At 36.6% G+C, this 26,676-nt stretch overlaps 2 protein-coding genes and 1 non-coding gene across 3 annotated transcripts; 1 reads left to right on the top strand and 2 right to left on the bottom strand.

The window, feature by feature from the left end:
* Positions 1-2,567: 2,567 nt before the first annotated feature.
* LOC137724811 (putative F-box protein At3g25750) lies at positions 2,568-3,755 on the bottom strand. The gene has a single exon (XM_068463495.1). It carries the CDS (start codon positions 3,753-3,755, stop codon positions 2,568-2,570), a length of 1,188 nt encoding a protein of 395 aa, XP_068319596.1.
* A 10,435-nt stretch (positions 3,756-14,190) lies between these two features.
* On the bottom strand, positions 14,191-14,263 carry TRNAK-UUU (transfer RNA lysine (anticodon UUU)). Its single transcript has one exon. It is a non-coding gene; the product is annotated as a tRNA-Lys (tRNA).
* Positions 14,264-19,253: 4,990 nt separating this feature from the next.
* On the top strand, positions 19,254-20,643 carry LOC137725772 (uncharacterized protein At5g48480-like). Its single transcript, XM_068464552.1, has 2 exons — positions 19,254-19,815; positions 20,177-20,643. Exons 1-2 carry the CDS (start codon positions 19,526-19,528, stop codon positions 20,415-20,417), a joined length of 531 nt encoding a protein of 176 aa, XP_068320653.1. The 5' UTR covers positions 19,254-19,525; the 3' UTR covers positions 20,418-20,643.
* Positions 20,644-26,676: the final 6,033 nt, after the last annotated feature.

The raw sequence follows: 26,676 nt of genomic DNA, 5'->3' as shown, positions 1-26,676 counted from the left end.
AACTCAAAGGAGTTTATGATTTTGCAACAGCGCCGGTCTCTGATGAAGTAAGCACCTCCAACTTGGACCTCCCGTATTACAACTTTGTTTCTCTCGTGAAGCATTGCCCATAAGCGCATCTTCACAATGAACTTAAGTTCTCTCTCTTAGAACCTTCAGTGTCGTTGTACACGTTTCAAGGAAAATTTATCACAAAACATCATAAAAAATGTAAAATCTATCATAATATCATAAAAAAATTTAGATCTAGAGAGGTACGGTTCGCATCAGGTAAATAAATCCAACAACCCAATGGAGCCATCGGTTTTACAAGAAACTTTTGGTGCCGATGAAGTTGAACGCATGACTGAGACTGAACAAGATCTCCCCTACTTGAGAGATTTGCAAATTGGCCGCTTCATCATCAATGAGACTAATGACTCGGTCAGTAGAATTTATTATCTCTTGCTTTGCTTCCTCGACTAATAAAAGAAAGCAGAGTGAGAGATAATAAATTGTACTGCTACCAATCGTGTCATTAGTCTCATTGATGATGAAGCTAAGGTTGGTGATCTACCAATATCTCAGTTCGGGAAAGCCTTTTTCAGTCTCAGTCATGTGCTCAACTTCAACCGCACCAAAGAGTTTCTTGTAAAAAAGTTGATGCCTCCATCAGGGTGATGGGATCAAGAGCAGAGGAGTCGCCTCGATCTCAAGGCTATTCAAGGCCATTGAAGCTGGAAAAGTTGAAAACACAGAGAAAGCACTGAAGGAAATGAAAAGGGTTGGGTTTGTGTTTTCGCTTGGGGTACGTGTAATTTATAGAAGCCGCAAGCCTTAATAGTTGGCAAGGAATCTGAGATCATGTTACGAATTGTGCCACTCGCGTGTGGCACAACCGTAGGTTTGTTTACTCTGGTCTCTTTGTTGCATGTGTTTGGATAGTTGGATTAAGATATCTACTGTTTGTCTCTTGTGATTTTTCACGACCTCACACTAAAATAAAGAAATAAAACAGAGAAAAACCATGAGAACGCTGACCCTTTGACCAAATGGGCTCCTCGGGCTTTCTTTCTATGTCCATGTATGTATTATAATAATTGGGAATGACCGATCTTGTAATGTGTCGTGTCTTATCATGTCAATTTATAAGTTTTACGTGTTGTTGCGAGTATTTTTCGATGGTGTAATTTTGGGTTTAAACAAAGCTAAATGAGAAACTTCATCCCTCGTCGACTGGAAAATGTGTCCAGAAAATTGGTAGCCACCGCTAATATGCTAGCAAGGGGTGACCCAGAGTAAGCCAAGAGGCAGCCCAGTTAAGGGTTCTTTATCATATCCAGTTGTCCATATTCCGAGCTTCCTCTCTGATCAAAACAAATCTTGCAAGCAGTTTTCAATCTGGAACACTAGAGGCCGAGTTTCCAGTGTCTTTTTTTCCCCAAGTGACATAAAAGTAGAGAGATGATAGAATGTGGTGATCTTTATAACTTGATAATATTTAAAGGGCAGTGTGTGCTCGTCGCTCAGTTCCATGAGGGTAGTCCAAATTCACATTAAAGTTAGGGTATATGTAAAGGTGAAATGGAAGTGGGAAACCTCTATATTTTGGTGTACTACCATTAAAAAAAAAAGCACAAAGAGATGAACAGCTGCATAATCCAATTTTCGCAAAACCAATTTCAAAACGAATGCAAGCAACTTCCAGATAGTAAATAGCTGCAGATAGTAATATATTATCATCGTGATGATGCAAATCATATGAATTTCAAATTCACACTTCAAACTTTAGCTCGACTAAGTGTTATACCATTTCGTTTCCTTCTCTACCAGTTTCTGAGCAATCAATGTACAGAGAGAGAGATAGACTTACAAGTACGATCATCTCTTCAAGAACGGAAATGACCTGCTCACCCCCTCTGAGAAGAGCTTCACACTTGGCAGTCTCCAATTTTGAGCTTCCTAGCTCTCGGGCAGTTCCGTTCTTGCCCTTCGCTCCCAATACGTCATCTGGGTATCCACCGCCCACCTCATAGGTGCCGCACAGGGAAAAGAGGGTACCAGTTTCGAATGCTTGTGCTCGTAGTCGGGAGATACAAAAGTGCGTTGAGGTTAAAAGAAATAGACACTCACTGGTGGGCTTACGTATTGGGCCTAGTTGCACGTACCAAAAATGAAGAGAAGCTGCCGAATCAATTGCGTTTTTTATTTAAGATAGCTTTGCGCATGAACAATCGATGCTAGTAAATTTCTTGTTGCTATATTTAAAAAATTTATTACATTAACATGATATGAAAACTTTGTTAATAGTGCAGTGATATTTACCAAAGTGGTCTTTTATGCATGTATGTTTGTGGTTTAAATTTTCACCGAATTTTCTTCGTTTCTTTCATGTAATTTCAATTGTATTTTAGTAATTTTTTTTGTCACGTTACAGATGTAGTTTTGTTGAAAAATACAAATCAAAGAATTGTTGCAACCACATAAAAACAAGAACCAAAAAGAAGACGATCAATTGAACAAATACCAAAAACAAAAAATACAAACTAGAATGCCAAAAAGGAAAAAGACAAGCATGACATATCCATCTAGAAACTGGGTTGGATCCATGCACAGGGTGTCCCAGCACTAGGGAAGTTTGCTCTCTCCAAAGCAAAGTTAGGGAAGCCGAAGTGCTGCTCAGTACTACCATCCTCCAGATTAAAAACACCCATCTCTATATTCCCATTTAAACGTGAGTGACCCTCACGGTCCACCTCGCGAAATGTGTATGAATAATAGTATATGCAATTAGCCTTGCATCCCAAGTAGTTTGAGGCCTCAACAGAGAACGAAGAATTATTATCACCCACAAATAAGCTTCTATTCCCCAACTTCTTTACCTCTGACTCTAACCGCCAGCTGCCACCGCTCAACGGCACCTTAAAAACCTTAAATTGGCGATGGGTTGTTCGGTATTCTTTTTGGCTAGAGAGAAGCCATTCGCGATGGGTTGTATGGTATGGTCTTTGGAGAGGGAGATTATCCATTTCTTGGACTGAGAAAACCACTAACAAGTCCCCTGCCGATTCCACCACAGATACTTTTCTATCAGGAGAACGATGTTTAACCACAATCGGTATCTCTGGAACAACAACTCTTGTCTTTGGTTGTTTAGGATCTTCCGTGTTGCAAACCAAAACCATGCCGCCAAAGGTCACAGCATAAAGTCGTCCCTTGTAGTAAGTAATATCCAGTGGATGTACGTCTAAAACTATCCTCGTCCAACATTTATCTTGTCTTGGTTTGCAAAATGTCAAGCTGTTCCCGTCATAAAGAACCATGATTGTATAATCTGATGTCCACGAAGGACTTGATGATAGGACAATTTTCTTTACCCAATGAAAGTATGACATGATTTGAGGCGAAAAATTAGGTTTCGGCAACTTAATATGGGCATGATCCAAAGGATGTAACAAACGAAACTCTAAACCGCGTAAAGTGATGAGCCATCCTAGAGACGAACAACATACTTTTCCCTTGGCTTCTGGCAGATGGAGTTTGTGAATCTTATCTTTTGTCAAGCTGTAGAACTCGCGAAAGGCATCATCTGCCTTTGGGTTGGGGAGCATGAGGAATGGCACTTGATGTGTTAATCGACTAGTAAAGTTTTCCTTGGTCGCGGCCCATCTCCATGATTTACACACTGCACCAAACGCAACGAAATCCTCCATTAAAGCTATCCGGCTGGCGATACAAATAACAAGTTCTTGAGGAAGACTCGACCAGTCAACCATGGTAAAAGAATTTCCTTTGCTCATCGTCAAGTTTGATTGGAGCACTTAAAAGACAAATAGTCGGGTTTAGGGTTTAGTAGATTAGCAGACGCAAACCTAATTCTTATTAAATAGTTTGGGAGGGAGAATCCAATCCCGGTTCTGTTTCCACTTATTAGGGTTTCCTTATTCTTCCACTATTAGCACGTAGGACATGTTTGATAGACGGACTAGGATTGGGATTGGACAAACATGGGCTTCAATAACAAACATGGACTGGGATTAGGATTAGGTTTGCAGGGATCAAACCTTCACAAATTCTCTTAGGAATTTGACCTTTTTCACACAAAATTTAACTCAATTGACCTTGACAAGTTATAAAATATTTACAAATTCTCTTTGTTGTGTGTGCCTAGACCGTTGGGTTAAGATATTTACTATCTCTGTCTGTTCAGATTTTTCACGACCTACCTATTTTATGCTAAGATAAAAAAACAAAACATAAAAGATATTTTGACAATAAAATAATGGTCCACGTCGTGGCCGTGAATAAAATCGGTACATTACCTCTATTTAGGAGCCTAGTTGATTAAGAATACAAGATAGGAAGTAACATTTGAATATCATCTCTGATTATTTGAGTTGAAGTAAAGCAATAACTAACGAGAATATCTATCATATTATGTCATGGGTTATAGAGGTGTCAAAGATAGTTATTGTGCTTTCTTTATTAAATACAAGGCTTAGGTCCCATGCAAGGGACATAACCAATATTTTAGCACAAAAACCTACCCCATACATGAGTGCATCATTCCACCATCGAAAAGTGCATAAGGCGCTGTTTGTTGATGCCATTCGTGATTCGTCTTTTGCTTCGTTTCTATGGCTTCTCAAGATTAGTCATATTAGTGTGCCCGTAATAATAATTGTTGTCCAAAGTTATCGTATATAGGTACCATATAACAGTTTTAGTTTCAAATATCAATTAAATACGCTCACGAGGAAAGTTGTAGAATTTCGTCACTTGGCAGACCAACTAGTTTTTTCTTTAACAAAGGTGGCAATTTGCACCCATTAATGGTTGGTTTCGAGTTCACCTACGATTGAAATTGTTAAATATTCATTAACAAGAGTCTTGGTCAAGATGAAAACCCAACCCCTCTATGTCTTACTTTGCTTCGACGATCTCGCCCATCGCTCCAAATTGAAAGTTGAAACCAAACCGACCTTATGTCGAGACTAAATTTTTTGCACTCAAATGAATGTGACATTTCTATGGCTCGAGTAATTGATTGACAGGTCCTAAATATCAAATGTTGATTTGTTTGTAACGCCTAAATATTTGTTATTCACATGTGTAACAAATAATAATTATATAAAATACAAAACGTTACATAATTTTTCGGTCCACTTTTTGCTGATTGGGTTGGTTTTGTTTTGTTTTGGTTTTTCCAGTTTTTTTTTTTTTTTTGCTGGGTTGCATATGCAGCAAAGGCGAAGGGGACTCAAGGGAATGGACAGCGTCGATTGTGATTCCGAGTAGCGAGCTTATTATTTTAATTCCAACAATTGTAAAATTATTCAAAAAAATTAATAAGGGAAAAAAAAAAGAAAAAAAAAAGAAAAAAAAAAAGAAGAAGAAGAAGAAGAAGAAGAAATGTGAGACTGAGCCCCGAAGTCTCAGAAATTCAAAAATCAAACACTGTAGTCTGTACCGTACCCGGTTCAGCGGTGGGTGGGAAATCGGGGCCCCACTCGCCGAGTCGTTTCACGGCCTTTTCATATTCCACCCGCCCTTGCTTTGTAGGACAGTGTTCTTGCCGATGATGATGGTTTTATTTTGAGGATCAACGGCTGAGATGTTCTTGGGGTTTCAAGGGTAGTTGAGAGATTTTGTATTTTGGATTTTGGAATGTGGGTAAAACTAGACAATGAAAACCATGACCATATCCAATCAATACTCTGATAAAACAAAGAAAACTACTTGGAAAATAAAAAAGGGATCAAAATCAATTAAAAAACAACGTTGATGCATGTTGGATCTCCCAATTCTGAAACCAAACAACTATACCTTGAAAAATAATAAACACAGGATGATAACACGACACATATTGTAAACAAGATTAGGTGCTAGGCCGAGTTTATTGTATATTGTTGCGGTAAATTAAATTGTGTTGAAGTTGATATTATTTGACAAACTTTTGTTTTCTTGGTCATTCGGCGATCAATGATTTACATCACTCAACATTAAAGTTTGTATCAACAGATGAGTTTGAAACATTACATGATTATTCGTCTTTGATTTTCCTCACCTGGTTATTTGATAACGTTTTTTTAGTTTAAAAAAAGAAGAAATTCAAACACGACACGTAAAGTGTGTAAGTGCGTCTAAATATACGCATTCAACAGTATTAAAATTAAGGAACTGACTTCAGATCTCATCCAAGCAAACAAGTTGGATGAATATGATCTACGCTGGACCGTATAGATGCATCCCATTTGTACATGGACATAGAAAGCACAGAGGGAGCTTTTGGTTAAATAGTCATCGAACATGATAAAATAACCAAATTAAATACACACAGTTTTGTCCATCGTTTAAATCCCATTTGACTAAAACTTAAACCAGGGAACGTGGCATAGTAAAGTTCTCCTCGGTCGCGGCCCATCTTCAGTGTCGTTGTACACGTTTCAAGGAAAATTTATCACAAAACATCATAAAAAATGTAAAATCTATCACAATATCATAAAAAAATTTAGATCTACAGACAAGAGAGAGGTACGGTTCGCATCAGGTAAATAAATCCAACAACCCAATGGAGCCATCGGTTTTACAAGAAACTTTTGGTGCGGATGAAGTTGAGACTGAGACTGAACAAGATCTCCCAGATTTGCAAATCGGGCGCTTCGTCAATGAGACTAATGACTTGTTCAGTAGTAATGCAATTTATTATCTCTTCCTTTGCTTCCTCGACTAATAAAAGAAAGCAGAGTGAGAGATAATAAATTGTACTGCTACCAATCGTGTGTCATTAATCTCATTGATGATGAAGCTAAAGTTGGTGATCTACCGATATCTCAGTTAGGGAAAGCCTTTTTCAGTCTCAGTCATGTGCTCAACTTCAACCGCACCAAAGAGTTTCTTGTAAAAAAGTTGATGCCTCCATCAGGTGATGGGATCAAGAGCAGAGGAGTTGCCTTGATCTCAAGGCTATTATGTCATGGGTAACAAAGGTGTTAAAGTATACTTATTGGGCTTTCTTTATTAACTATATAAGGGTTAGGAACCAGCAAAGGACATAACCAATATTCTAGCACAAAAATCTACCTCGTATAGCTACGATTAAAATTGGTAAATATTCATTAATAGGAGTCTTCTTCAAAATGAAAACCCAATCTCTCATCTGTCTCAGCTTTGATAATCTCGGCCATCACTTCATATTGAAAGTTGAAACCAAACCGACCTTATGTCGAAACTAAAGCTTTTGCAATTAAAATAAGAGTGATCTTTCTGTGACTTCAGATATTAATTGACACGTATTTATAAAATACAATCCGTTACATAATTTTTTTGGTCCACTTTTTGCTGGATTGGGTTGCATATGCAGCAAAAGCAAAGGGGACTCGAGGGAATGGACAGCGTCGTCGACAATGATTCCGAGTAGCGAGCTTATTATTTTAATTTCAAAAATTGTAAAATTATTTTTAAAAAAATTAATAGAAAAGAAAAAAAAAATGAGAAACTGGGCCCCGAAGTCTCAGAAAATCAAAAATCAAAGACCGTACCCGGGAGTCAGCAGTTGGGGGAGGGCCACTCGCCGAGTCGTTTCACGGGCAATTCCGTAGTCCACCTGCCCTTGCTTTGCAGGACAGTGTTCTTGCCGTCGATGCCGATGATGATGGTTTTAATTTGAGGATCAACGGCTGAGATGTTCTTGGGGATTCAAGGTTGGTTGAAAGATTTTGGAATTTTGGGTGGGGGTAAAACTAGACAATGAAAACATACCCTGTCCAATCAATGCTCTGCGAAAACCAAGAAAACTACTTGGAAAATCAAAATGAGATCAAAGATTCAAAATCAATCAATAAACAACACTGCACTGTTTACAATTTTTGAAAAAACAGAAAGGAATATTTGTGTGTGTGTGAAAATAACAAATAAGGCCTCGTTTGTTGTTTACAATTTGTTTGTCTTGAATAACTTATTCGACTCGATGATGTTTTTGACGGGAGTAATGTTAAGGAAATTAAAATTTTAAAATTAAATGATATGTCATCAATTAGAAACAAGCATGTTAATCGATATTTAATTAATAATCTAATTACCTACAACCACATCATTTGGTTTGTAAATTTAATTTAAAAAAAATCGATCTCTTTAACGTACTCTTTTGACGGTTATCCATACTGAAGTAGATGGATGTACGTCATTAATGCATGTTGAGTCCTTACATTCTTCAACCAAACAACTATACCTTGCAAAATAAACATGATAACACGACAAATATTGTAAACAATATAAGGTGTTAGGCTGAGTTTATTGTATATTGTTGCGGTCAATTAAATTGTGTTAAAATTGATATTATTTTACAAATTTTTGTTTTCTTGGTCATTCAATGATCGATGATTCACAATCACTCAACGTTAAAGTTTATATCAACAAATGAGTTTGAAACATAACATGATCATTCGTCTTTTGAATTTATTTAACATGTTTATTAGATAATTTTTCTAGTTTTAATAAACATTACATATGAATGCATCCTCATTTGTAAGTGAAAAAAGAAAAGCACAAGGAAGCTTTTGGTCAAGGAGGAGAATTTTCTACCCTTCTATTATCATCTCCTTTCATTCCCTTCTCTCGCACATTGTTTTTTTGTCTTATTATCTTTATTAAAAAATCAATATAAAATGTTGACGTGGCTTAACCGTAACCGTTCAAATAGAAGGGCATGGAAGGGTGGAGAGATTAGAAGGGTAGAGAATCCCCTTCTTTGGTCAAAGGGTCATTAAACACATAAAAATAAAAACAGGCACTCTGAACACTATAACTAATTACTCTCTTAATTCTCGTTATACCCCCATCCAAACTGTTCCCCTTCCCGCTTCTACAAAATATAAGTCACCAACCCCACCCCACGCCAAATCCAAATCCCATGCCATCTGCTGCTTTCTTCCCCGTCTTCCTCTCTCTCCAAGGGTTTCCTGTGTCCTCCTTTCTCAAACTTTTCCTTTCACCTTCCTTGTGACTGAGTCTGACTCGGTTGTTGCTTCTGGCGACTGCGAGTACGTTTCATTCTCTCTCTGTTATTTTTCAAGTTTACTTTGAAATACTTGTCTTTATCGTTAGATAAACCTATGTTTGATTTGTAGCGTATGTTAATGTTTGTTCATATTATTTACTGTTTTCTTATCATTTCTAGCACATAAATATTAGTGAAACCTACAATTTTTCTGTTACTACTGGTTCTTTATTTGTTTTTTTTTTTTTTTTTTTAAGTCTTTTTAAGCTTGAAAATTTTAAATTTTTATCCAAAATCCTTGTGGTAAAATTTGTGAATAAACACGTTAAGACATGATACATTGCAAAATCGGTCATTCCCAATTGTTATAATACATGGACATAGAAAGAAAAGAAAGTCTGAGAAGCCCATTCGGTCAACGGGTTAATGGTTTCGTGGTTTTCTACGATTTCATTTTTGGGCATTTTGTTTCTGTGGTTTTTTTTATTTGTTTTCTTCGGTAAACAGATTTTATTCACTGCCACAACGTGCATCATTATTTTAATCTTAAAATATCTTTTATGTCTTTTTTTGGGTAATATTAGATAAACTAAATTTGTAGATAAAAATTTAGAAATTAAAAGACATAAAAGTTGATGATTAATTTATTATTTAAACGTTGTTAAACCTATTCATTCATATTGGTTTATTACAAACTAAATGACGTGTTACTAATAAGAATAAACACGTTTATCAATATTTAAATAATAAATCAATCATCAACTTTCATATCCTAGTCTCTAAATTTTTGTCTACAAATTTAGTTTCCATAACATTACCCTTTTGTTTATTTAATTTAGCGTATTATTTTATTCTCAAAATATCTTTTTTGTTTTATTTATTTATTTTAGAGTAAGGTCGTGAAAATTTTGAACAAACGGAGATGATAAAAAAATTTAATTCAACGGTCCAGACACACACAACAAATACACCACTGCAAATATCCCTACAATTGCACAAGACGAGAGTGGCACAATTCGTAATATGATCTCAAATTCGTGGACAATGATTAAGCCTCCCGCTTCCATAAATCACATATCCTCCATGCGAAATCTCAGTCCAGCTTTTTGCATTTTTGTGTGTCTTCTTCTCCTCACCTACCCCATGCCAAAACCCAAACCATAACTAGCTAGCTTCAATTGTGGTTGAGCTCTGTATGACTATCATTGAGTGTTATCCTCGTGCCTAGATCTAAACACTCAAGCTCGAGGACAACGTCGACTTTTTCAAGCGGATCTCCAATGCAGAGGAGCTCGAGCGCATGCAAAAGCATGAACCGTAAACCATACAATACATTTTTTGTCGCTGTGATCTACTTGATCAGGTTTTTGCATGCGCTTGAGCTCATTGGTACCAACGACCCGCTTGTTAAAGTTGACGGCATCCTCGAGGTTGGGTGTTTGGATCTAGAAACTAGGATAACACTTAGTGATAGTCACTGAGGGCTCGTTCGCCATTGAAGCTAGCTAGGTGTGGTTTGGGTTTTGATGTGAGGTAGGTGAGGAAGAAGATAGAGAGCATAGAGACCAAGACGAAAATGCAAAAGGCAAGGTCTAGGATTTCACATAGGGTTCATGATTTATGGAAGCTGGAGGCTTAATTGTTGGCCACAAATTTGAGATCATATTACGAATTATGCCACTCTCGTGTCGTGCAATCGTGGGATTATTTGCAATGGTATCTTTGTTTTGTGTGTCTAGATCATTATATTAAGATATTAACCATCTCTGTCTGTTTAGATTTTTCACAACTTTCCTCTAAAATAATAAAATAAAATAGAAAAGATATTGTGAGAATAAAATAATGGTCCACGTTGTGGCCATAAATAAAATTATACATTCTATTCTCTTCTTGTTTAGCGAATAAAATAATCATCAGAACGAAATGCCCAAAAATGAAATCGTGCAAAACCACGAGAACGTTGAACCTTTGACTAGATGGGCTCCTCGAGCTTTGTTTCTCTGTCCGTGGATTATAATAGTTGGGAATTTGCCATCTGTCTTGTCCTTACATGTTCAAAACATAAAAACACATTTCTTTCAAGTATTACATACCCAAAATAAGAGTACTGAAAAACATTTGTACATTATTGTTGACTCTAAAAATTACAAAACCTACGTGGCACGCAGGCCGAGTAACTAATAAGCTAACTACGTCATTCGGTTGAATGCGGGGCGTGCTAACTCGTCGGCCGAGCTTGGCCGAGGAGTAAAATTTGTTGATGTCGCGTTGAGCGCGTCGTTGACTTCTCTATCTTGTGATTGCGACCGAGGAAGAAACACACTCGGTCTCTGGGTTCTATAGCCTGAAGACTTTCTGCGGAGTTCACAAATCGTCGGAGCCCGATTCGGTCACAGTGATTATATTCGTAAGAGTATAAGCACATCGAATCGAGACTAAACTATATGGGCACAGGTACTCAAACGTGATGTGTGTCTTGATGGTAAACGTAGTTCGGCCGTCGGAATGCCGAACCCTGAAACTTACTTGCGAGTATCTAATCATAAAATAACTCGGCGTCCAGTACGCCGAGCAATGCAATTCATAACACCCGACTATACCGAGAATGCTAGCAAGGTGACCTCTGCCAACAAAGGTTCGAAAACCCTCCTCGGCCGAGACTTAGATAGATAACCGGTCGACCTTGACGCAGTGCTGTTTATCCAAACTGAAGGTGCTTCTCGGTCGGCTGATTCTGCGGCAGCAGTGCTGTTTATCCAAACTGAAGATGCTCGCCGGGTGCTTTCACAGTGCTGTTTATCCAAACTGAAGGTGTGTTGCAGGAAAAGAAAAGGAAAAAATCTCAAGGTGTTTGAGAGGTTTTGCGCAGGGCAATTGTATGCTGATTTGAAGGGGCTTTTCTGTTGCATGATTTCTTGTATTTATAGCACCCCATTCCTTGAGACCAATTCTGATTTGGATTGGGAGTCCTTGTCCCATTTCGACTCTAACTCGAACAAACCTACTCCCGCTGGGATTCTGAATTTTCCTTCTATTCGAGGCTTTATTCCTGGCCGGTCGAGAATCCTGGTCGCACCAGGACTTCTCAACCTTTTCTATTTATCCGGACTACTTAGGATAGGATTTGGCCGACCCTGCCAACTGGCCCGGGATTTATTATTCGGCCCATAGTATTTGTCGTCACCTTGGGCCGAGCACATCCTGCTACTCGGCCCAACAATAATATTTTGGGCCCAAACAATTACTACGAAATATCAAATGTTCAAGGATATGCAAAATGAAATGAGTTTTTTTCAAGATTGTGGAGCTTTTCTCAAAAGTTAGAACCTTGCCAATAAATCATATGGCTATTATTGTATAACGTTTTTCTTAATAGTTTTTAATTAATGTAAAAGTGTGAAAAATATAGATGACAAACTCTAAAACTTTTGTGAAGTGGTCAACTCCTAAGTTCGTCACTATAATCCCATAAAACATAGATTAAATTTAACCGTTAATTGTTGTTTACATTTATGCTGCAATCTTCCCACCAAATTCAATTTTTTAGATTTTCTTTTTTGAAAACATGATCTTTAAGCATATGCAGAAAGATGAACGATTTAAATTGTTGATATCACGTTCAGATTTTTACGTAAATTTATTATATATCATTATCATTTTAGTGAATTTATGAGATAAATTTTCAAATAATTACAAATCCATAGTAATTTACGAAATATTTAAAAGCGAATTGTTATTAGCACTCCAAAAATCTCATTCTACACTCTTCACAAATGTATTTTGCTTTCTAATTATAGAAAATTTAGAATGACAATAAAATTTTTGAAATGCTAATAATAATTCTCATTTAAAAAAAACATATTAATTTATATTGAATATAAAGAAAAATAAATGTGTCAAATATGTGGATGTGTAGAAAGCAAAGTGGGAAATTGCAACGCATAAGCATGGGGCGCCGCACCAATATTAAGCATGATAGACCCTTTTTTTATGGGAAAAATCAATAGTAATTTGATGCTAGCGTCAGAGAGCATATGCTTTTTGGAAAAATCAAACAACTTGATGCTAGATGTCCAAAATTGATTGGATAAAAATTAAAGAAAAACTAATTAAAAAGATTTGAGACTGGTTACAAACTGACGTGGGTTAGAAAGGAAGAGAGACAAACTCATCTTCTCTCATCTTCGCTTGAACACAAAAGCTGAAACTCATAAAGTGCAGAATACAGCCGATATGCATCCAGAAAAATTTTAAATTCCCAATCGCCTAGGCCACATAGTTGACCACCTCGGCGCCCGCCTCCGATTTTTCTTCCGATTATGAGTTAATTTCGGTGGCTGATGACTAACGTTTAGACGGTGACCTAATCCGATTTTTAGAACATTAATTATTATGAATTTTTATTTATTTTAAACTTTCTTAAAAATACTATTTATGAGGGTTTCTAGGATTCTAAAAATTCAAAAACGAAGTATCTATTTTCAAAACATAGATAACACAATTATAATCGTTTTCATATATTTTTTTTTCACATTTTTTACATTTGTAAATAAATTATTATAATTTTTTTAATGTACTATGATATTTTTAAATTGTTAGGTCTAGTTGCAGCCATGAATAATATCATACAACAAAAGTACTTATGTTTCCCTTTCTATCCTGCCCCCTTCCCCACAAAAAGAAAATTCATCATTGAACATTCTCAGCGCACGATATTAAAGAACCTAATTGGTAGTGCCAATAAAAGGAGCCAGAACACATGCACCATCAGATGGAAGGTGGTAAGACAACAAATATTGAAACAATGACATTGCTCACCTCCTACTGTTCATGTGCAATCCGCACTTTGAACGATCAGTCAGCTCGCGATTTCGAAACAGAGAGCAAAAAGAGATACGAGCAAACGAATCCAACTCCAATTTTGAGCTGCCTCGCTGTCGAGCAGTTCCGTTCTTGCCTTTCACGCCCAATCCTTCATCCGGGTATCCGCCGCCCACCTCATAGGTGCCGCACCTTCTTATTCGGTTGCTTTGGCTGAAACTGACATTGGGCAAATTTGCCGTAGTGGGAGGAAAAAGAGGGTGGAGAGAGAAAAAGGGAAGAGAGATTGTGCAGCTGAGTATGAAAAACCCGGAAACATATTTGGTGGTGCTGCTGGGCTTTTGTGTTTTTCCGGCCGAAGGTGATAAAGAATAGTAAAAGATTAGCGGGGTCGCCGTCTGTGGGAATCGAACCCACGACCACACGGTTAAAAGCCGTGCGCTCTACCGGCTGAGCTAAGACGGCTTATTGATATCAAAGTTTGTTAACATTTAATAATTTTATATTCTGTCTGTTGGGTGACAAAATGAGATGAAAACTAAGTTTAATTAAAAAAACAAAACAGTTTTATTTTCATCTCTCAATGGAGAAGTCACTTATTACTACAGTTTAATGATATTCATATTTATTACGAGTTAAAAACTAATTTCTTCTCCACCACATAGTGTAATTATATCATTGTGTGAAAAATGAAAAATTGAGCCTCATATATTTTTTTTAAAATAAACACTTTGAACTGAGTTACAAGTCTCTTTGTAACAGAAAAATGTTCTTCAACGACATAAAGAAATATCATAGGCAATAGTGCGGCATTTCTTATGTAAATACCAATTTTGTAGCACTGTCCATTATTTGCATAATTGGATCAAAATAACAATTAGAGTTGTGATTTTCATACCCCATTTTACCTCTTACCCACTATTTCAATTGTTTAATAGTTGTTGAGTTGTATGTAAGGTAAAATGAGGTGTTGTTCATCACCCTAACAATCAAAGCTTTGTTTGTTGTCCATTATTGGTTCGTCTTTTATAACTCACTAGATTCAATGAATGTTCATTGAGAATAGATTTCAAACTTACATATTTTGTCAAAGTGAAGAGAGAAGATGGATAAATCATGAAGAAAATAAATTGTAGCGATTGAGAGGAACACGTTTCTTCAAGATTTCTTCATCTCTGTACCTTCACTTGAACAAAATGTGCAAGTTGACTTTCATATTTTGTATTCAATATTCATTGAATCTAGTGACTTATCTAAGTCAAACTAATCTTAAACACCAAACGAGCCATAAATGTCTATTTTATTTGGGTATGAGTGTCATTTTAGAAAATCATTTGCATGACAAAGTCCTCCGGTCGCATTATATTTCTATTTCAGAACAGTCAAACACACTAAAGCGAGTAGCTCTTAGTCATTGATACATATTGGATCTTCTCGTTCTTAAACCAATCAACGATACCCTGGAAAAAAAAAGAGTGCACACACAATAACACGACAAATACGTAAACAAGATAAGGTGCTTAGGCCGAGATGACACTAGAAGAAATATGCTATAGGTAGGACATTCTTCTTTGCACACTGATGAGAGCCGGAGGCTTTTATAATTTGTCATTCACCAAAGTTATTGGATTGTTTGTGGGTATTTTGAGACACAAACAAACGATGTTGAATCTGTTGATTACGCACATCTGTACAAAAGGCTATTATTAGTGTAGATAATATTGTTTGAGATTGAGAATCACTGGAGGCTCTAAAACAAAGAAAAGACAAAGAATTGACTCAACAGATCATGTGCTGCTAACACAACTAATGATCTATTTGGTTTGTGAGACGTCCCAAAATTAGATAAAATATATGGAACTTATCATAAAAGCCACAAAATATATAGCTTTCTCATAACAAAAGCATTATGCAAAATGAATCAGTTTGCAAATCACTACGTCCAATTGACCTAACATACATCCAACGATATTACTGAATTAGTATATATATGAATATTTTGCTTCTTTTCGTACCAAAATCCTAGGATATTGGGTGGCATGTAACTAAATATATATGATTATTATCATGCCCAAAGAAATATGCAAATTGTTAAGAAACTCATTTAATTATTTATGGGATTGACAATCACTACACGAACCTCTTCTTGCATACATCTTAACACCACACCGATCATGTTTTCTAATTATTAACTGTTTTAGAAATAAAATAGTGCGTTGATGGTAAAGGAATGGACACTCACTAATGGGCTTCCATATGGGGCCTAGTTGCAGCCCAATTAGTTTCATCAACCATAGATAGTAGCCCAATTGACAAAAGCCGCCGACTATTCTTAAACCAAACAACTATACTTTGAAAAATAATGTACACACGATAACACTACAAATATTGTAAACAAAATTAGGTGTTAGGACGAAAAACAAAATTAGTTCAATGGCAAGGATGCGGATTTCGGCTTCTAAAATATAAAAAACAGGGAGGTTGCAGAAATGTTTCTGTGAGTCTTCCCGTCTCTGGAAATGGTGGATAATCATGAGTTGTTACAAGTTGTTTCCCTTTTTCTTTTTCTTTTTTTTTTAAAAAAAACGGGTTATTGCTCGATGTCCATTTGTTTTTTTTTTTTTTCTTTCAAGAACAAAAAGTTTTTGTTAAAATTGACATTATTTGACAACATTTTGTTTTCTTGGTCATTCGATGATCAATGATTCATAATCACTTAGCATTAAAATTTATATCAAGAGATGAGATTGACACAATAAATGAACATTTGTTTTAGATTTATCTCACCCGGTTGTATGATAATGTTTATAGTTTTAATAAATAATTTTAACATGATATGACACGACACGTATAGGATGTAAATGGATTCAAATATACGTATTTGACAATAATAAATTAAAGAATTGAATGTAAATCTCATCCGAGCAAACACGTTAATACTCGACATGTCAGTACTTATGGATGCATATGATCTACGGTGTACCACATGTATGCATCCCCATTTGTTCATTGACATAGAACGCAGGAGGAAGCTTATTGATAAAATAACCTAGATACGCACAGTTTTGCCTGTCGTTTTCTATTTCTTTCTTCAAACCCAAAAGATAAACAAGCAGGAAAGCATAGTATGTACGGATTTTCTCCGTGGAACGAACCATTATTTTATTATATATATATTTTTGGGAAGTGTTATTGATATTTCAAAAATCTTATTATACACTTTTCATAAATGTATTTTTCTTTCTAAGACCATCTCCAATGGTGACTTAAAACCTAAAAATATTTAGCCCAAAAAATTTAGGTTTTAGCCCAGACACAGCTTTTCTACTCCAACCCTTCTGGCTTAAAATTTTAGCCCCAGATTATCAAAGAATGAATTAAGGCTATTTTTTTTAAATTAACTTTTTTTTAAAAAAATTTATGTAGACTATCATAAATTAATTTTATGAACATTTTAACCTAAAAATATTTAAATTCCGATAAATTTTGAAAAATCACTAAATCAATACATGAAAATCAAGATAAACCACATAAACTTAATATCAACGACATTTAATAAACCACATAAACTTAAAAAATAAAAAAGACAATTAATAAACCACATAAACTTAAAAAATAAAAAAAACAATTAATAAACTACATAAACTTAATACAATTGAAAACTCATAGACTACATAAACTTAATAATGATATTCACCATCTTGACTTGGTGATGGACTTGGGTGATAGTCTTGAGATGAATCATCATCTTGAAATATACTCCTTGTGGCATTCCTTCGTAAAATTTCCTTTTGCTTACCACGTAAGTATCTCTTCCTCTCTGGAGTGTATTTGTCGAGGTCCTCCATTATCAAATTAGTTTCGTACCTTTCTTGCTCCCTATCCCCTTGTTCCTTCATGGCCAAAAGCATTTGGGCCAATTCTTCTTGCCGACGGCACTGGATTTCGTTCATTATTGCCATTTCGCTAGCAAATTGTGCACGTGTCGGATCTTGGGACTTCCCTTTTCTCTTTGCTTCCTTTTGCTTATCTCTACCTGGGGGCCTTGCAAAAGAAGAAGTTGGGGTTATTTGTTCGACACCTTCATTGTCGGCAAAATTCACACCTTCATTGACATCATTTGGGGGTGGGGCTTCATTATGAAATAATCTTCCACATTGTTGGTTCGCATCGGTTCCCCACCTCGGACAATCCTTGAGGATGTTCCAAGCATGATGCAACTTAAAAGCTTGATTTTTTGGTGTAGTTCTTGTCTTGTAAATTGCCATTGCTTTGTCACCCTATGCAACAAATACATAAAACCAATTAGTTGCAAAATACTATTATGTACATGACAACTAAAATATCAACAAATAAACTCACAATTTCTGAGGCGCCCCTTCCACTAGGCATGTCAACCATGACTCTCTCCAAGCTTCATTTCCACAAAGTGCACGCTTTGTTGATAATCTTCCACCGATCATAAACACCACCAACTTCCCTTCGACCGGCGTTGGAGTTTTCATGGAACTTATCAACGATTTTACCTTATAAAACCTTTCTATTTTGATTGGTGCCGACGGCACCATCTTCGCTAATCGAAATCCATGCCAAACATAAAGCAATATCTTCGTCAAGGGTCCAATTACGACCTCTAACATGCTCTTTTGCCATCTTGAAAATTCTAGAAATGAGAATAAATGGTATAAAGAAAAATTGGAAGAATTGTAGGAGAAAAGTGAGTTTTGTGTGGATGTTTGAACAAATACATAGGTATTTATAGAGTTTTTGGTTGAATTTTAAGTTAAATAATTTTTTAAAATTATTCTAGCCGTTGGATTTAAATTTGGACCATTAGATCTTTTTTTTACCGTTATATTTAATTATATTTGATCTAAGCCGTTGGATTCAATAAATACATAAATATAAAACTAAAAAAAAAAATTTGAACCTGGACCGTTGGATTAACCAACGGCCCATTAAAATTCACCATTGGATTACAAAAAGTAGCCGTTAGGCTACTTTTGCATTGAAACCGGAAGGAACAGGCCCACGTGGGGCTGTCGGCCATTGACTTGGTGATGGCGCGTGCGGCGCGTGCGCGTCTGGCGGAAAGGAAACTGGGCTTCACAGCCCGTGTTTCACTCACAACAGGTAGGACCCATAATGAGTTTTGGCCTAAAAACGGGCTGGTATTTGGCCTTCTTTTAAGTTTTGGGTTTTAGGTTTTATTTAGCACATGGGTTGGAGTGAGTTTTGAGGGGAAAAAAAAGGGGAATTTTAGGTTATAAGCCATTGTTGGAGATGGTCTAAATATAGAAAGTTTAAAATGTAGAATAAAATTTTTGAAGTACTAATATCAATTCTTATATATATTTTTTTAATTTATTTTAGCGCAAGGCGGAAACTGAACAGACAGAGATGGTAAATATCCTAATCCATCGATCCAAAACACATAAAAGCAAAAACTGGCACACTGGCCACTGTAAGAAATTACCATGAATGCTCGACAGGAGAATGGCACCTTCGTAATTCCTTTCAAATTCAAGGGCAACTGCAAGACATAAACAGTCTTTAACTTTCCGTTATACCCCATCCAAACGGTTCCGCTTCCCCGCCTCTATAAATCACCCACCCCACGCCAAACCCCACGCCCGTCTAGTCTACTGTTTTCTTCGTCTTCTTCCTCTCTCTCCAAGGGTTTCCTGTGTTCTTTCTTAAACTTTTCCTTTCACTCTCTGAGATTCAATGGCGGAGCAAAATGTCCAGAACGGTGGGGCCGCGGAGAAGGTCGCACCCGTGTCCCTTATCACTGTCACGGAATGCCATCCTCGTCTTTCCATCAAGGCGCCCAATGGCGAAGGCGCCATCAAGTTCTACGTAGCCGTCCTGGGCGCCGTGGAGCTTGCGCGTGAGACTGATCTCAAGCGCAAGGCTGACCAGGAGCGTCCGTACATCTACAGTGCCAAGCTCAAACTTGGGTCCTTCACCTTCCTCGTGACCGAGTCTGACTCTCTTGTTGACTCCGGCGAGGGCGAGTACGTTTCATTCTCTCTTTGTTATTTTTCGAGTTTAGTTTGAAATACTTGTTATTATAGTTAGATCTGAAAGCTACTGTTTGCTCATATTATTTACTGTTTTCTTTTCACTTTTGCACATAAATATTAGTAAACCTACCATTTTTTCTTTTTTATTTTATTGTTTTTTGGATTTTTATCCAAAATGCTCGTGGCTTTAGATTTGTTATTGGATTAAATCGTAGCGGTTCTTTATTCTTAAACTGCTTTTCGAATTTCATCCGAAAATTTACATTTATTAATCCTAAATTTGAAGTCATGAGTTACCTGCGGGGCGTCTTGATTTGTACTGTGTTGTGATAAATTTTCCTTTGTTTGACAGAGTTGATGGTGGTTTTAAGCAAGGCTTTAACCTGTTACTTACTGTTGTGGACGTCGATGGGGCTGTGTCCAAGGCCGTCCAGGCGGGAGCTGCAGCGGTTGGGGAGATCAAAACCGGTGGTGCTTTCTTTGGCGACGAGCAGCGTTGGGCTCAGATTAAGGATCCATTCGGCATTTGCTGGTTCTTTGTCACTCCCCTTGAGAAGAAGGCCGCTGTCCCTGAAGCCCCAGTAACCGTCTAAATCCCCACCACCGCATGATCTCTTTCGGTTTAGATTTTAATCAAATGGTTAGACCCTTTCTGGACCGTCTGATTCAGTGATTTCAATTGGTTTAGGATTAGACTAATCGTACTTTTAACCTTAATATTTTGCTGAACGAAATGTGGAATTATCAGCGGTATGACTGTAATTGACATTTGTTGTGTGGTTGTGGTTGGATTTTAAGTATTAAATTAGTTTCTGATGATCCCTCGTCTTCACTTTTATTTTTATGCTCATTATTTTTCTTTCGTTTTAGCCACTTGGGTAGTTTGCATGTAGAAATTTACCTTCTTAGACGTTGGTACTTGTTAAGAGAAATTTGCAATGGGTGGGGTAGTTTCGACATTTTAGGAGTCTGGATATAGATTTGACTAAAGGAGAGAGATTTTGTCGTTTTCGTTTCGAATTAGGGCTGCTGCAGTTTCAGGGAAAAGTAGTAGCTACAAGTTTAGGTTTGGGTGGTGGAAACGCAACAAACGTGTTGTTTGCCACATGTCCGTACTCTAGAATTAGGCGTGTTGTATTGGGATCAGGATTCTCTCCTAACCTTAAAAAAACTAAGCCTGCTGAGTATGCAATCGTGATCGTTGAAATTTGATCTAACAGCTCAAACAAGAGGGTCTTTTGAAGTTATAATAATTGTAACCGTTGGATCAAATTTTAACGTTCACGATTGCCTACGCAGCAGGCTTAGTTTTTTAAGGTCAAGAGAGGATCTTGATTCGTTGTATTGTATTTCAAGGAAAGAGATTTTCTCCGGATCTTTTCTTTCTAATCCACCAAATCAAAAAATCTGTACCGTTGAAATTTGAATCAACGACTACAAATAAGGGTCCACTTTAAAAGTTACAATAATTTCAACCGTTGGATGAAATTTCAAAGCACGGATCCTCTAAATTTGATGGATTAGGAGAAAGGGATTTAGAGAGAATCCCCTTTTCGTATTTCAATAAGGGAAGAGATCCTCTTCGAATCTCTCCTTTCAAAGTTCAGAGATCAAGTGATCCTGATCTTTAAAAATTGATCCAACAGCTAAACAGAGAAGTTAGTAAAAAATTTTAAAAGTTATAATAATTTTTTATTGTTGGATCAAAATTTCAACGGATCACTTAATCCTTGAGTTTTGGAGGAAGATATTCTTTTCTTTCAATACAATCCATTTACAGATTCTCTCGATAGTCGAGCGATGGATTCAATGTTATACAAGATGATTTTTTTCACCTCTAAATTCCCTCCTCTACTCGGCTTCTCCTAAAACTTTCCTCTTCATTTTTATAAAAAGCTAATATAAGATGTTGAAATAGTTTAATCGTGATTGTTCAAATATTTGTTAATTTGAAGAGATAGGAATTTGAAGAGGAGAGAATCTCACTCCCGATTTATAATCGTGGTGGTTGGTTTTATATTGTGGTAATCATTTCAAGTAAAATTGTAGCTGTTGTTATTTTGGAAATTTTAAGTAAAGTATTTAGTACTATTCATTTTAACAAAAAATCACATTTTTACACTAAAAAGTCAACCTGGTACTATTCACCTTACTCTTTATTTTGTCATTATCGTTAAAACTCAAAGTTTTCAAGCTATTTTTATTAATTTTCCCTTATTATTTGGACTTCCTTCTTTTTTTCCTTGAGAAAGTGAGATCTAATAATGTGCTATTTCTTTGTTAGTGCACCTTACTAGTGACTGCAAAGTGAAAGTAATTCTAAAATTAAACAAAAACATAACCCAAAGAAAGGCAATTTTAATACCATTTTTATTTAATTATCTACTTGTCTTGTCTTCAAACCATCCCTCAATTATTCCAATATTCTCAGCATATCCTTGAATTTATAGCAATATTTAGTTAACTATTTAGTTACGGTAATGGGGGTATATATGGTAGTTAGTATAGTTTTGAAGTTTGTTGGAAGTATTGCAATTGTAACACAGCAGGTCTTCATGAAGGTCGAAACCAAACGCCGAGCTCCAAGGACCCTTTCACATATCGAAGAAAGCGTTTGGCGGCAATAAGATGAGTAAGTAGTACACGACTTAGGCATGAAGTGAGCAATGTGATTGACGGCAAAGGCAATGTCAGGACGAATCATCATGAGTTATTGCAGAGAGCCAAGGAGGTGACGAAACTCGAAAAGAGCAGAAACTAGGGACTCATCATGGTTAGATGAGTGTGGGCGGCAATTGGAGTAGAGCACGACCTGCAATCAATCATATTAGTGCATTTGGGAAGATCCATAATTTTGTCTGAGAAAGATGAAAACCAGTGGTGATTGGCGCACTTCGAGTCCCAAATATAGTGCAGAGAACCAAAATCTTTAATTTCAAATTCCTTGGAAAGAAGTATAAAACGAGATAGAGCTCCCTGGTTATCAAAACCAACACAAAATCATCAACACATAGTAGTAAAACCAAGGTATAATTCAGGCGATGAAAAGTGCTCGACTTTGAACAAACCATTGCGAAGAATAAACGAACTGAAGCGATGAGACCAAGCACGAGGAGCTTGCTTGAGGTATATATAGCCTTATGAAGCTTACTAACATGAGGACATCAACGATCAATAAAGCTAGGGGCATGTGCCATATAACCATCTTCATTAAGAAACCTGATGAGTAGATTTTATATTATATATTTAATCATATTCTTAGTATATTTTGGTTAATATTTTGGAAGAATTTTGATACTTTAAATTGTATTTTTGATATATGACTTTCGACTTCCTCTGGAGCAAAATAGGACCCAATGGACGAATTTTGAAGTAATTCCAGTTGGAGAATGTTCGTGAGTCACTTGGCTTGATCGCATCAAAATATCAGATTTTTCCACCAAACAATGATTTTCTGTCAATGAAATAAAGGAGCAGTGCGCGGTGCTGGATAGTGACGTTTTAGGCTTGAATTACGTTTTTGGAGCCTAAGGTGACCTCGGATGGGTTCTAGCCTTCTAGATATGTGTTCAGAATGTCCTAATCTTCAAAACAAGCTATTATGGGCCGGATTTGGAGGATATCTGAGGCTAAAATGTGGCTGGACAAGTACTTGGCAGATTCTCCTAGTTTAATTAGAACTTTATTTTCTATTTTATTCTATTATTATTTAGTTTCTTAGTGGGAATGAAACACTGGGTTGTTAGGGTTTGTACGCTGGCTTTAGGGGGATAAAAAAAGGGTTTGGCCGGTTCTAGTCTATGGGGGGCTGATTATTATTCAACTTCACACTTTGCTAGGGTTCTTGGAGATTTTCTACTTTAAGGTGTTTTCATTCATTTTCTTCTTAATAATATTTTCTTTGATTTTTATTATGAGTAGTAACTAATTCCTTTGCTAGGGTTAGGCCATAAGCCTTAGCATGAATATGTGATTTTATTAATTTGCTTATGAATGGATACATGCTTGCTTTGAATTATTAATCACTGCGATTAAAACTATCTATATATTTTAATGATTGATCACCATTAGGATATTTAGACAAGTAATTTGATAAAATTTCTGTTGGAACATCACCCTGAAATTGAGGAGGGCTTCTTGTGATTAGTAATTGTAAGTTCACTTAAGGCAAACATCACGCTCTTAAGGGTTGCATGGTATTTCAGAGGGTTTTCACGAAACTTAATAAGTCTTGCATGTTTATATTTAATCTGAATATCACAGACGGACTGAAGGTTAGATATACGTTTACGCTTGAACATTACAAGGAAAATATGCATTAGGAAAACCTAACCTTCAAAGCATGTATGTGGAAATTCATAAGTAATTGATAGATTTGCATAGGATTGTGACAGTGACGGTTGAACCCTAGATTTCTCTAAATTGTTAATTTTAAAAACGTTTTTCTTCCTCGCTGCCATTATTTCCAAATTGTTATATTTCTTTTATTGTTAATTTAATCTTTTCAAATTCATAAATCTCAAATCTTTGATAAAAATCTGTTTTAATATTTAATTAAGAGTTGATTTAATTACAAATTAGTCAAACAATCATTGGGGACAACGACCTTGCATGAACATTTATACTACAATTACCTTATATTCTTGCAAATATTTTCAGTGATTAGGTACTAAAAATCCTATCAAAACCCATGAAAATAAAAGCGTTTTTAGCATCAAGTTGACAAAGAGACCAACCATGATGAAGAACCAAACTAAGAACATGCGAAAAGTGGCTAGTTTGACAACTGGACTAAAGGTGTCATCATAGTGAAACCCTTTGTTGTTGATGATAGTCTTTAGCCACAAGGCGGGCCATGTACAGGTGGTGTACAAGGAAGTGGGGTAACCAAGTATCATGTGTGATTTCTTTAGGAGAGCATTGAACTCATCTGTCACGACCTCTCACCATTCTGGGACATGAACAACCTGCGTAAGTTGGCTCCGAGTCCGAGGGAGCGGTCAGTGAAGTAGAAAGAACATGAGGTAAAAGGTAGCGTACTGTGCCATATGTTTGATGCTTAGGACGAGAGGAACCAGTCCCTGAACGAGTCACCAAGGGGTGACTGGGTATAGTAGGAACATGAGCAGGCTTCTCGACAATAAAAAACACTTCTCTCGGGAGGGGCAGGTAGCAGGGGAGAGATCACCAGAGTCAGTGAGCTGGGTACCGTAGAAAGCCCAGCGGGTAAATGGGCTGCAGGAGGCGGCGGGCTTGCATTGGGACCCAATGCTGGAGCCACTGGGTTTATGGGCGCTGGAGGCGCCGAGGTGGGTGGGAACTGGAGTCAAAGCTGGTGAAGAAAAGGCAGGCTCAATGTAAGAGGGACGCACTGAGAGGCAGAGTATGAAGGTGTCGCCCGAGAAAAGGGAAAGCTTGATTCATCAAACATCACATGCTGAGAAGTATAGATCCGATTTTTAGTAGTATCAAGACACCGATATCCTTTGTATTGTAAGTTGTATAAAAACATAATTCTTTGGAACAGGATGCCAGTTTGTTAGTTGTATACAAGTATATGCCGTGGTTTCCAAGCAACCTAACTTATCGTACAAGGAGTATTAGTATACAATAACTAGCTAGGAAATCCAACCCTTGAGGGAAAGAGAATCCTAACGTGGTTCGCTCCCTTTAACACTTTGCTGCTCTGAACTATCAACAAGGGATCCAATTTTTGACACATTCCGTTGTTTGTCGAGTGTGGTCTATGGTCATTTTGTTCTAGCGTAGCGTTGTATAAATGGCACAAAGGTAGAAGCAGTGACCAACACCTTGTTCATGGCCAATACTAAAACCCAGAAGGATCCTCTCCGGATCCTCTTTATGAGGATCTTGGAGATTCTCAAATCGTGTCCGTTTATCATATATCGTGCGATCATTTTTCATCAGGTATTATTTATATTTAATTTAAAATAAACATATTTAAAATGATTTTTGATCGTACGATATACAATAAACGGACATGATTTGAAGATCCAGAGAATCCTCTTTCTACTTAAACCGGGATTTGTATAACTTTTCTCGAATCCATTCCAAAAGTGCCTGCATTGAAGAATATAAAGTCAACGTGGTTTGACTAGGGTTAGCCCATAGTTCGAAAGAATACCTTGGTTAAAAAGATAAACCCTAGGTGTGGTCATACAATAACTTTAGGACCTAATTGTTGAATTCAAGTAATACCTGTAATAATTTTCAGAAAAAGTAAAAGGTGTTTCATAAGAAGTTGTTTCTTTTTTTTCAAAATGTAATGACTAGATAATAATGATCCACATGAATTATGATTTGGGTTATTTTTTCTTTGATATTCTTTAAATTTGATTTTCATTTGTTCTGTCTTGTTTTTGTTAGAGAGAAACTCCCCTACATGTATTAATCTATATTGTCTCTATTTCATGAAATTTTATATCTATCTATCTTCTCACTTGATTATACGACAAATGTTGCAGTCTATTATTACTTGGATTGGATAGGGCATGAATGTACGATATTCCTAACTTTATACCAACCTAATCTATATCCTTCACACTGTAGTCAGATATCTTTAGCCTTAGTCCTTATGCAATACGAAAATTACAATCGAAACGTGCACAAACTTTGGAATGTGATGACTTCATATTCATTGTCTTAAACGATTGAGATCAGACATAATATTAAAGTTCATTACACATAGTAATACCACAAGAAAGATAAAGAAGAAGAAGAAGAAGAAGCAGCATGGCACAAGCTTAACCAAATCACCACATGGCACGACAGGAACATGATTCAAAACAACGCTTAAATATGGCCCCCTTGAGCTTTTAAAGAGAAGCTTGA

Source organism: Pyrus communis, chromosome 2 (genome assembly GCF_963583255.1).
Source record: "Pyrus communis chromosome 2, drPyrComm1.1, whole genome shotgun sequence".
NCBI lineage: Eukaryota > Viridiplantae > Streptophyta > Magnoliopsida > Rosales > Rosaceae > Pyrus > Pyrus communis.
The sequence above is the reverse complement of the archived record's forward strand: the minus strand, read 5'-3'. Positions and strand labels throughout refer to the sequence as shown.